General features: G+C 42.9%; 1 protein-coding gene across 1 annotated transcript; it reads left to right on the plus strand.

Annotated features, from left to right (window-relative positions):
- The first annotated feature begins 546 nt into the window (after positions 1-546).
- Positions 547-3,321, plus strand: LOC143769506 (trypsin-like). The gene is made up of 5 exons (XM_077258133.1): positions 547-593; positions 753-906; positions 1,256-1,509; positions 2,421-2,557; positions 3,070-3,321. Exons 1-5 carry the CDS (start codon positions 554-556, stop codon positions 3,217-3,219), a joined length of 735 nt encoding a protein of 244 aa, XP_077114248.1. The 5' UTR covers positions 547-553; the 3' UTR covers positions 3,220-3,321.
- Positions 3,322-13,003: the final 9,682 nt, after the last annotated feature.

The raw sequence follows: 13,003 nt of genomic DNA on the forward strand, positions 1-13,003 counted from the left end.
ACCTTCCTTGTGCTATGGCTTAGGGGACCAAGGGGATGAAAAGATAGAGGCACCATTACTAAAAATAGAACAAAGCCATTAAAAATCATTTTAGAACAAATGCAGTAGGACAAATTTAAACTTTGCAAAATTGAGATGGATTTTCGAAGGATATTTTGGGAAATGGCAGCAAACAACTCAATTATTTCAATTCAGCTTGCAAGGAAAGTATCTAGATTTATGGTGGTGGTAGTGGTGGGACATGTGCAACCACTCATGCATCTAAATGTATCACTAACAGTACACAACCAAAGAACATAAAGAACACAACCTAAGACAAACAGCATGATGCTGATTTACTTTCTGGGATGGAAAATTATTGCCAAAGTTGTATCTACTGAAGAGGTCAGTAGAACATTTCCATATAGGTGACCTTCATCTATAGATTACATGTATATTTTAGGTTATGTGGATATTGATTAACTTTTACTTGAGTGAGGAGGTGTTAGAGGGGTGATAACTTTTTGGGTATAAATATCTGTGGTTTACCCTCCATACTCATTCTGGATTCATCATGAAACTCCTCCTGATCTGTGTGCTCCTCGGAGCAGCTGGTGAGTCCGGTGCTTCCTTATGAAGTCAATTGTTCAAACTATTTTGATATATTTTTGTATTTTTTTTTCTTGAATGGATTTTTTAATCCTAAACTTTCTTATTCCATTATGTTACACCAGTGTAATAATCTATAACCTCACATATTGTAATATTTTCAGCTGCTTTTGAGGATGATGACAAGATTGTAGGAGGCTACACCTGTGCCCAGAACTCCGTCCCCTGGCAGGTGTCCCTGTACTCCGGCTACCACTTCTGTGGTGGATCCCTGATCAACAACCTGTGGGTGATCTCCGCCGCTCACTGCTACCAGTCGTAAGTTACTGGAATTTTGACCAAAACTGGATAATTGAAGCTAAGTCAACTACTTATGACTGTACAATTGTGGTATTCACGCCATCCTATTAATAAACTTACATTGTGAGCAGAGCATATATAGTGCATGTGGGGTTAATAACTGTGTGGCCTAGTGATTGGGACTTCAGTGGAGCAAGTCTATAGAACAAGGATAAGTTGTATAATTTTCATTATAGATTATTTTTTAATTGAGTTCTGTAATATGATAATTATTAATGAAAGTAATTTTGTGTATTTTACATTCATGATGAAATTTAACAATATTTAGTTAAAAATAGATTATAGGAAACTATACTTATTTTTGTAGGAGTGTGCAAGTGAGACTGGGAGAGCACAACATCGCTGTCACTGAAGGTACCGAGCAGTTCATCAGCTCCTCCAAAGTCATCAGACATGGAAGCTACAACTCCTGGACCCTGGACAATGACATCTTGTTGATCAAGCTGTCGTCTGCCGCCTCCCTCAATTCGTACGTCCAGGCTATTGGTCTGCCCAGCACCTGCGCTGCTGCCGGCACCAGCTGTCTGATCTCCGGATGGGGCAACACCCTCAGCAGTGGAAGTACGTCAAGAATCATCAGGAAGTAAAAAAGTATAGGAATTATTGCCATGTTATAAGTTGGAGTTTGTTCACAAGTGGAGGTTGCTCAGGGGTGGAGACTGCTCAGGGGTGGAGCTTTTTAGAATAGTTTAAGGGAATCTATCTCAATTATATATTGTTTAATATTTAAAACAGGAAAATGTTTCACTATCCTGTTTTAAATATTAAAGTCTATTTTCTGTCAAAAAGAAAAATCCAAAATGCATTTTTCAAGGTGCACCATGCAAATCAAGACAGCTTTCCATATCGAGAGAATTTTATTTATTTGTTGAGAAAAAAATATTAAGTGCCTCAAAATAATCATATATATACACCCCTTAACATTAAGATTGCAGCACCAACATTTGCAGAAACCCCCCAAACTTATCGTTGAGGATATTACTGGTTGACTGAGGAATGTTCTGCCTCGCTGAATGTACTTGGTCAAATCATCAAGATCCACTGCTGGCAGCTCCTGTGTAATCATCGACCAATGATGTCTCCAATTTGCTCAATGGTGTACAAGTCCGGAGACACTGCAGCCATAGGCGCATGTTTAGGCCACACAGTCTGCTCACAGTAGCACCACCAACATTTATTTCTGGCATTGCTATTTTGGTTTCTGGGACACTGTGTAGACACTGTAGAAAGGAAATGAATCTAAATATTGTTTAAAATGTATTTTTGCAATGTAATATGATGCTCCTTTTCAACATTTTTTATAGCTCTTACTTAAAACCTTACTGTAACAGGGAGCACCAGTCCTTAACATTAGGCTGCAAGAGAGCACAGACAAATGCTGTGATGATTGATGTGTTTTTTTTGTCTGGACACATTTAATAATTTTGAGGTCTACATACAATGTCTAATATTTTATGGAAATTTGCTTGTAGCCAACATGCCCAACCTCCTCCAGTGCGTGGATGCCCCCGTCCTGACTGCCGCCCAGTGTAGCAGCGCCTATCCAGGAGAGATCACCAGCAACATGATCTGTGTAGGATACTTGGAAGGAGGCAAGGATTCCTGCCAGGTAATGTGGCTTTATAATCTCACACATTTCAGATCACATAAGATGAATAATGGCTGAATCCACAGTGTTTGGCTACAGCAGCCAAATTGACTCTTTATGGGGAGTCCTGACTTGCCCACGATGTCAAACGTTAGACATATAGATGTCATCATGCCTAAGCGTTTGTTCGTATGGGAGGTAAACCACCAGCAGAGGTTTCCAGCCGAAGTTTATTCCCCTCTCTCTATTGTGAGCACCTATTTGCTTGGTCAAACCAAGGTGTATGGAGGAATCAGGAGGATTAGTACTTTGCTGAATGAGCCTTTGATCAACAGCAATCTAAGGAACATGGCCAACGTTACCAGGAGATGTGTCATCAGAATGTCAATACTCCCGTATTTCAAGAGCACCTATCAATGGCAGGAGTATCCATGAATGTGTCTCTATTCTCTTTTCTTAGAATATTGATACCTGATTTTTATTACCTTTTAAGTCGTATAAAAATGTAATAATTTGTCTTTGCATCTTCTTAGGGTGACTCTGGTGGACCTGTGGTCTGCAATGGAGAGCTCCAAGGTATTGTCTCCTGGGGATACGGTTGTGCCCTCAAGAACTATCCTGGTGTCTACACCAAGGTCTGCAACTACAACTCCTGGATCTCCAGCACCGTTGCCGCCAACTAAACATTTTCCCTTTTGTGATGGTCATCTCGTTTTACTCTGCTACTTTATTGAAATTCACAACTTTGTGGCAATTCACATTTCAATAAAAAGAATAAAAAAAAATCACTGCTTCAGTTTATAATGCACGGGACATGGGAAGGTCCATTTTCTTCAATTTAATTTCCTGCGGAGCCAAATATCCCATATGAGGCTGAACTGATTCCAATTTTATATTACAAAAGTAAGGCTTTTCTAATTGATTGAAAAATATCTGCCCCCTCCACTTCACTAATGATTAGAATCTTCAAAACTTTTGTAATTCAAATTTGCCAGGTTTGGGAAATCTTAAAAATAAAAAATTCAATTTGTGGCAAATTTATTTGCGGTGAATCTCAAGTAGTCCAATTCCTCTGGAACAGTGTGTAGAATATTTTACCATTCCCCAATACTGTATCCAATATGTTTTCTTGTTAAAATAACCTTAGGGGGTGTAAGGAGATGGGAAAGAGAGAGAGAGAAAGATTCCAAACTTTGTACTACAAGAAGGGTAACAAATATGTGTACGTTGAATACATTGATCACATATCCTCGCGCTGCTGATGACTAGAGAAGAGCGACCCTTTCAAGGTGTTCTGTTCCATTTGTCGTTCATTTAGATGTTCGACGAACGTACTCGAACCCAATTATATTCAATAGGAGGCCAAACCAAACATATAGACAACACCTTAAGGGCTGACAAAAAGCTCAACCAAACAGCTAAAATTAGGGGCTGACACCATGGAAAGTGGAATCAATTGACCCACGGTAGAATTTTGCAAATGGCACAGCAGCCGTCAGCCATGGTCCATGTATGAGTTATCAGGGTCTGGCCCAGCATTTACAGCTTTGAAGTTACGATTAAGACTTGGTGGCTGAGGGAGCGGTGTAAGCCTTCTTATCTGGGAGCCCTGATACCTCATGCTGCACCTTTTTTTTTCCAGCCACACTCTGATGGCACAAACTGTTGTGAAATTGGATTTTGGGCTCCCCCGGTGGCCACTGGTGGAATTGAACTGGTGTGCATCATCCTCTCTGTTCACCTGTTTCCATCAGGATGTGGGAGTCGCTATTTAGCCTTGCTCCTCTGTCACTTCCATGCCGGTCAACATTGTAATCAGAAGCCTTTCTGTGCATGTTCCTGCTGCTAGACAACTCCCAGCTAAGTTGGACTTTAGTCCTTGTTTGTTTTTGCATTTTGTTCCAGTTCACAGCTGTAGTTTCGTTTCTGTGTCTGGAAAGCTCTTGTGATCTGAAATTGCCACTCTGATGTTATGAGTTAATACTAGAGTCTTAAAGTAATTTCAGGATGGTGTTTTGATAGTGTTTTTAGCTGACCATGAAAGTGTCCTTTCTGTCTTCCTGCTATTTAGTAAGCGGACCTCAATTTTGCTAAACCTATTTTCATACTACGTTTGTCATTTCATCTAAAATCACCGCCAATATTTGTGGGGGCCTCTGTCTGCCTTTCGGGGAATTTTCTCTAGAGGTGAGCCAGGACTATATTTTCCTCTGCCAGGATTGGTTAGTCCTCCGGCCGGCGCTGGGCGTCTAGGGATAAAACGCAGGCTACGCTACCCGGCTACTGTTAGTTGTGCGGCAGGTTTAGTTCATGGTCAGTTTAGTTTCCATCCTTCCAAGAGCTAGTTCTTATGTTTGCTGGGCTATGTTCTCTTGCCATTGAGAACCATAACAGTTTGACCGGCCAAAAAGGGTTAAATTAATTGACAGAGAAAGGAGAGATAAGAGAAGTCTGCTGAAGATTTTTTTTTTTTTTTTTTCCTTCAGTTCTGAGTGTGCTTGTAATTGAATCTCTTGCAAGTCTGCCTATGTTGCAGCCTTTCTCTCTCTCTCTCCTTCTAATCCTGGAATGGCTCTGTGTTCACCTGTTTAAAATGGATATTCAGAGTTTAGCTGCAGGTTTGAATAATCTTACCACGAAAGTTCAAAATTTACAAGATTTTGTTGTTCATGTTCCTATATCTGAACCTAGAATTCCTTTGCCTGAATTTTTCTCGGGGAATAGATCTTGCTTTCAAAATTTCAAAAATAATTGCAAGTTGTTTTTGTCCCTGAAATCTCGCTCTGCTGGAGATCCTGCTCAGCAGGTCAGGATTGTGATTTCCTTGCTCCGGGGCGACCCTCAGGATTGGGCTTTTGCATTGGTTCCAGGGGATCCTGCGTTGCTCAATGTGGATGCGTTTTTTCTGGCCTTGGGGTTGCTTTATGAGGAACCTCAGTTAGAACTTCAGGCGGAAAAGGCCTTGATGTCCCTATCTCAGGGGCAAGACGAAGCTGAAATATACTGCCAGAAATTCCGTAAATGGGCTGTGCTTACTCAGTGGAATGAGTGCGCCCTGGCTGCGAATTTCAGAGAGGGTCTCTCTGATGCCATTAAGGATGTTATGGTGGGGTTCCCTGTGCCTGCGGGTCTGAATGAGTCCATGACAATGGCTATCCAGATCGATAGGCGTCTGCGGGAGCGCAAACCTGTGCACCATTTGGCGGTGTCTACTGAGAAGACGCCAGAGAATATGCAATGTGATAGAATTCTGTCCAGAAGTGAACGGCAGAATTTTAGACGAAAAAATGGGTTGTGCTTCTATTGCGGTGATTCAACTCATGTTATATCAGCATGCTCTAAGCGTACTAAGAAGCTTGATAAGTCTGTTTCAATTGGCACTTTACAGTCTAAGTTTATTCTATCTGTGACCCTGATTTGTTCTTTATCATCTATTACCGCGGATGCCTATGTCGACTCTGGCGCCGCTTTGAGTCTTATGGATTGGTCCTTTGCCAAACGCTGTGGGTATGATTTGGAGCCTCTTGAAACTCCTATACCCCTGAAGGGGATTGACTCCACCCCATTGGCTAGCAATAAACCACAATACTGGACACAAGTAACTATGCGGATTAATCCGGATCACCAGGAGATTATTCGCTTTCTTGTGCTGTATAACCTACATGATGTGTTGGTGCTTGGATTGCCATGGCTGCAATCTCATAACCCAGTCCTTGACTGGAAAGCTATGTCTGTGTTAAGCTGGGGATGTAAGGGGACGCATGGGGACGTACCTGTGGTTTCCATTTCATCATCTATTCCCTCTGAGATTCCTGAATTCTTGACTGAATATCGTGACGTTTTTGAAGAACCTAAGCTTGGTTCATTACCTCCGCACCGGGAGTGCGATTGTGCCATAGATTTGATTCCGGGTAGTAAATACCCTAAGGGTCGTTTATTTAATCTGTCTGTGCCTGAACATGCTGCTATGCGAGAATATATAAAGGAGTCCTTGGAAAAGGGACATATTCGTCCTTCGTCATCTCCCTTAGGAGCCGGTTTTTTCTTTGTGGCTAAGAAAGATGGCTCTTTGAGGCCGTGCATTGATTATCGGCTTTTGAATAAGATCACGGTTAAATATCAATATCCGCTGCCACTGCTGACTGATTTGTTTGCTCGCATTAAGGGGGCCAAGTGGTTCTCTAAGATAGATCTCCGTGGGGCGTATAATTTGGTGCGAATTAAGCAGGGGGATGAGTGGAAAACCGCATTTAATACGCCCGAGGGCCACTTTGAGTATTTGGTGATGCCTTTTGGTCTTTCAAATGCCCCTTCAGTCTTTCAGTCCTTTATGCATGACATTTTCCGTGATTATTTGGATAAATTTATGATTGTGTATCTGGATGATATTTTGATTTTTTCGGATGACTGGGACTCTCATGTCCAGCAGGTCAGGAGGGTTTTTCAGGTTTTGCGGTCTAATTCCTTGTGTGTGAAGGGTTCTAAGTGCGTTTTTGGGGTTCAAAAGATTTCCTTTTTGGGATATATTTTTTCCCCCTCTTCCATCGAGATGGATCCTGTCAAGGTTCAGGCTATTTGTGATTGGACGCAACCCTCTTCTCTTAAGAGTCTTCAGAAATTTTTGGGCTTTGCTAACTTTTATCGTCGATTTATTGCTGGTTTTTCTGATGTTGTTAGACCATTGACTGATTTGACTAAGAAGGGTGCTGATGTTGCTGATTGGTCCCCTGCTGCTGTGGAGGCCTTTCGGGAGCTTAAGCGCCGCTTTTCTTCCGCCCCTGTGCTGCGTCAGCCTGATGTTGCTCTTCCTTTTCAGGTTGAGGTCGACGCTTCTGAAATCGGAGCTGGGGCGGTTTTGTCGCAGAGAAGTTCCGATTGCTCCATGATGAGACCTTGTGCTTTTTTCTCACGTAAATTTTCGCCTGCCGAGCGGAATTATGATGTTGGGAATCGGGAGCTTTTGGCCATGAAGTGGGCTTTTGAGGAGTGGCGTCATTGGCTTGAGGGGGCTAGACATCAGGTGGTGGTATTGACTGACCACAAAAATCTAATTTATCTTGAGTCCGCCAGACGCCTGAATCCTAGACAGGCGCGCTGGTCGTTGTTTTTCTCTCGGTTTAATTTTGTGGTGTCCTACCTGCCGGGTTCTAAGAATGTTAAGGTGGATGCCCTTTCTAGGAGTTTTGAGCCTGACTCCCCTGGTAATTCTGAACCTACAGGTATCCTTAAGGATGGAGTGATATTGTCTGCCGTTTCTCCAGACCTGCGGCGGGCCTTGCAGGAGTTTCAGGCGGATAGACCTGATCGTTGCCCACCTGGTAGACTGTTTGTTCCTGATGATTGGACCAGTAAAGTCATTTCTGAGGTTCATTCTTCTGCGTTGGCAGGTCATCCTGGAATCTTTGGTACCAGGGATTTGGTGGCAAGGTCCTTCTGGTGGCCTTCCCTGTCTCGAGATGTGCGAGGCTTCGTGCAGTCTTGTGACGTTTGTGCTCGGGCCAAGCCTTGTTGTTCTCGGGCTAGTGGATTGTTGTTGCCCTTGCCTATCCCGAAGAGGCCCTGGACGCACATCTCGATGGATTTTATTTCGGATCTTCCTGTTTCTCAGAAGATGTCTGTCATCTGGGTGGTGTGTGATCGTTTCTCTAAGATGGTCCATTTGGTTCCCCTGCCTAAGTTGCCTTCTTCTTCCGAGTTGGTTCCTCTGTTTTTTCAAAATGTGGTCCGTTTGCATGGTATTCCGGAGAATATCGTTTCTGACAGAGGTACCCAATTCGTGTCTAGATTTTGGCGAGCATTCTGTGCTAGGATGGGCATAGATTTGTCTTTCTCGTCTGCTTTCCATCCTCAGACTAATGGCCAGACCGAGCGGACGAATCAGACCTTGGAGACATATTTGAGGTGTTTTGTGTCTGCAGATCAGGATGATTGGGTTGCTTTTTTGCCTTTAGCGGAGTTTGCCCTCAATAATCGGGCCAGCTCTGCCACCTTGGTGTCTCCCTTTTTCTGTAATTCGGGGTTTCATCCTCGATTTTCTTCTGGTCAGGTGGAATCTTCGGATTGTCCTGGAGTGGATGCTGTGGTGGAGAGGTTGCATCAGATTTGGGGGCAGGTAGTGGACAATTTGAAGTTGTCCCAGGAGAAGACTCAGCTTTTTGCCAACCGCCGGCGTCGGGTTGGTCCTCGGCTTTGTGTTGGGGACTTGGTGTGGTTGTCTTCTCGTTTTGTCCCTATGAGGGTTTCTTCTCCCAAGTTTAAGCCTCGGTTCATCGGCCCGTACAAGATATTGGAGATTCTTAACCCTGTGTCCTTCCGTTTGGACCTCCCTGCATCTTTTTCTATTCATAATGTTTTTCATCGGTCATTATTGCGCAGATATGAGGTACCGGTTGTGCCTTCCGTTGAGCCTCCTGCTCCGGTGTTGGTTGAGGGCGAGTTGGAGTACGTTGTGGAAAAAATCTTGGACTCCCGTGTTTCCAGACGGAAACTCCAGTATCTGGTCAAATGGAAGGGATACGGTCAGGAGGATAATTCTTGGGTGACTGCCTCTGATGTTCATGCCTCCGATTTGGTCCGTGCCTTTCATAGGGCTCATCCTGATCGCCCTGGTGGTTCTGGTGAGGGTTCGGTGCCCCCTCCTTGAGGGGGGGGTACTGTTGTGAAATTGGATTTTGGGCTCCCCCGGTGGCCACTGGTGGAATTGAACTGGTGTGCATCATCCTCTCTGTTCACCTGTTTCCATCAGGATGTGGGAGTCGCTATTTAGCCTTGCTCCTCTGTCACTTCCATGCCGGTCAACATTGTAATCAGAAGCCTTTCTGTGCATGTTCCTGCTGCTAGACAACTCCCAGCTAAGTTGGACTTTAGTCCTTGTTTGTTTTTGCATTTTGTTCCAGTTCACAGCTGTAGTTTCGTTTCTGTGTCTGGAAAGCTCTTGTGATCTGAAATTGCCACTCTGATGTTATGAGTTAATACTAGAGTCTTAAAGTAATTTCAGGATGGTGTTTTGATAGTGTTTTTAGCTGACCATGAAAGTGTCCTTTCTGTCTTCCTGCTATTTAGTAAGCGGACCTCAATTTTGCTAAACCTATTTTCATACTACGTTTGTCATTTCATCTAAAATCACCGCCAATATTTGTGGGGGCCTCTGTCTGCCTTTCGGGGAATTTTCTCTAGAGGTGAGCCAGGACTATATTTTCCTCTGCCAGGATTGGTTAGTCCTCCGGCCGGCGCTGGGCGTCTAGGGATAAAACGCAGGCTACGCTACCCGGCTACTGTTAGTTGTGCGGCAGGTTTAGTTCATGGTCAGTTTAGTTTCCATCCTTCCAAGAGCTAGTTCTTATGTTTGCTGGGCTATGTTCTCTTGCCATTGAGAACCATAACAGTAAACATTTCATACAGTACTACAGGGACAAAAATGTAAGGATAGTAATGCAGGTCGTTGACTGAAAGTAAGTGCAGGCCTGCCAATCAGGAAGCCCACTTACACAGGCAACCCACCTGACGGAGACCCAACCTGAAGTCTCCACATTATAAAAAAAACTGTTTGTAACATCAGCAGCAGTAGCAACAGCAGGCACAGACTGTAATAACGCAATATCAATACATGACACTAAAAATGACACCAAAGTCATGAGAAAGGGCCGACAGCACTCACTAATTATGGACGGCCGTTAACGATCCAAGGAACCCACTCAGAAAATCAGCAACTTTCAATATAAATTGAGAATAACGTCCAGTCCAGGTGATAGAGTCCAAAAAGCTTTATTCTGCCATAGAAAAATACAATGTTTGACCTATAGCAGGTCTTTGTCAGGTATACAGCATATCATACAAGGCTGGTCTATACAGTGTGGAGACCCAATCTGCACCAATCACCACAGAAGCCAACACCACAACCATAAATGACATAATTTATATACAAACTCAAAGGAAATACACAATTTCTCTGAACAGCATGAACCATACCTACAGCTCTGGCAAAAATTAAGAGACCACTGTAAAATGTCCAGTTTGTCTGATTTTTCTCTTTATACTTTTGACAACATGTCTCCAAATTTCCAAGCAATAAATTTTGTATTTTTTCTGACAAAGAAAAATGGTCAAAATAAAAAAACAACAACCCAGTGCTTTCAGACCTCAAATAATGCAAAGAAAACAAGTTCATAATCATTTAGAAACAGCAATACTAATGTTTTAACTCAGAAATCAATATTTTGTGGAATAACCATGATTGTTGATCACGGCTTTCCTGGCAGCTTTCCTCCAGACTTTCACACGGCTCCTGGTACAATAATGTCAGCCGTTCTTCTTTCTTTGATGGCTTGTGACTATCCATCATCCTCCTGATTACATTCCAGAGGTTTTCAGTGGGGTTCAGGTCTGGAGATTGGGCGGCCATGACAGGGATTTGATGTGGTGGTCTCTTAATATTTGCCAGAGCTGTATATATTAAACTGGTTGAAAATTGGCACCTCCATAGCGTGATGCATGAGTTGTTTACAAAATACTGCAAAAAGTGATCAGCCGATCGAATCATGGCATTCCTATCTTCATGGTGTACCAGAAGCCAATCATCATAAGGTGAGTGATGAATATGTATTACATAGATTACAGAGGTCCAATCCGAACCATCTAGAACAGAATGTGCCAAAATTCTAATGTCAAATGTGTGACCGTGAAGAAGCCAATCATGGGCATTAACAGTGAACTGACCTCATGACATCAAGGGAGCAACCCATCTGGGTCACATGATCTTGGCATACTCAGGCCAAATAGCCCTACATATTTAATGTTTTCCATCAGTCTCAGTCCCCATGCTCTCCTGTTGTTCCATAAAATGCGAAGAAATATCTAAAGACAAAAAAACACAAACAGAGATATGTAATTAAAAATATACCAATATTCAAAGTACAAAGAGGAGAGGGGGTTCCTACGACAGACAAGTGAATATTGATATATACATGATTGACAGTGTTGTTTTTGTATATGTCTTTCCTTGACTCATCCCCTCACCTTCTGGTTCTTCCTTTTTCTTTTTCTACAATACTGTTTTGCGGATCATTATGGTGGTTATGTTTGTGTAGGGCTATGTATGTGTGTGTTATGTATGTATAGGGCTAGTGACCCTGAGTATGCCGCAATGATGTGACCCAGTTGGGTTGCTTCCTTGATGTCATGGGGCAGTCCCGATGCCATGGTTACCACTGTGGCCGGGATGACGCTCCCTGCTGAGACTCATTACTATGCACCGATCGCGCATGCGCACCGTGCTTGCGCATCATGGGGCATTTCTGGTCATGTGATCCATGTCATGTGACCCCGCCCGTGTGATTCTCTATGGCGATGTGCAGGCAGATTGGTCGCTGGGAAATGAGAGGGAGGTGAGGATTGGCTGACAGGTACGCTTTGATGACAGGCCATGTCTATGCCCATGATAGGCTGCTTCACGGTCACACCTGTGACATTAGGATTTTGGCGAATTCTGTTTTAGATGGTACAGATTGGACCTCTGTAATATATATAATACATATTTATGACTAGTAATGAGCGAAAGCGATCGCCAAACATAAATTCGGCACGAATATAGCACATTTGGATTCGTGATCGGAAACACGAGCACAATTTTATAAAATCGGAAAAAATTGGAAACATTCGATAAAAAGTGCGGGAAAATATTTGTGTTGCAACTAAAGTAATTTCAGCACTTTGGCTATGATAATGGTGGTGTATCATGAGCGTCTGGCGTGTGTTTGATGAGGGGAGGGGGTTGCAGAGCTCAGAGGCGCGACGTACTTGTAAACAGTAATTTTTTTCTTCTAACTTTATGTGTGCACATTGTGGCTAGCCAATCCGGGAGCTGGAAACATCCACAGTGTCCTGACACAATGGCTTGTGTCATTGGCTGCTGATATCACATGTCCCTCTCCATATAAAGAGCGGACATCTTGTTTTAGCGCCATTTTGACACTGTAAGAGTGCAGAGAGGCTGCTCCTGATGCTGGCAGTGTTAGCAGCTAGATTTTAGGTAGTTAGTTAGGCGGTTGTTTCTTACTCAGATAGTTTAGTTAGGTAGAGTCCTGTGTGGCTGTGAAATCGACCCTTCAGCAATATATTTATACACTGCTCAAAAAAATAAAGGGAACACTAAAATCCCACATCCTAGATATCACTGAATGAAATATTCCAGTTGTAAATCTTTATTCATTACATAGTGGAATGTGTTAGGAACAATGAAATCTAAAAATGATCAATGTAAATCACAACTAATATCCCACGGTGTTGAAGAAAAGGAGTACCAACAGTGCAAAAAGATGGTGCAAAATTTAAATATTTATTAATTAACAAGCATAAAGTGCATAAGTACATAATATACAATTACAAGAAGGATGGTTAAAATAGAGTGAGTCTCTGCCAGTAACAACACCGCCAAAAATCAATCTCCCACACATAGAGTAACACTAGGGA

The sequence above is a fragment of the Ranitomeya variabilis genome, chromosome 4, assembly GCF_051348905.1.
Source record: "Ranitomeya variabilis isolate aRanVar5 chromosome 4, aRanVar5.hap1, whole genome shotgun sequence".
Classification (NCBI taxonomy): Eukaryota; Metazoa; Chordata; class Amphibia; order Anura; family Dendrobatidae; genus Ranitomeya; species Ranitomeya variabilis.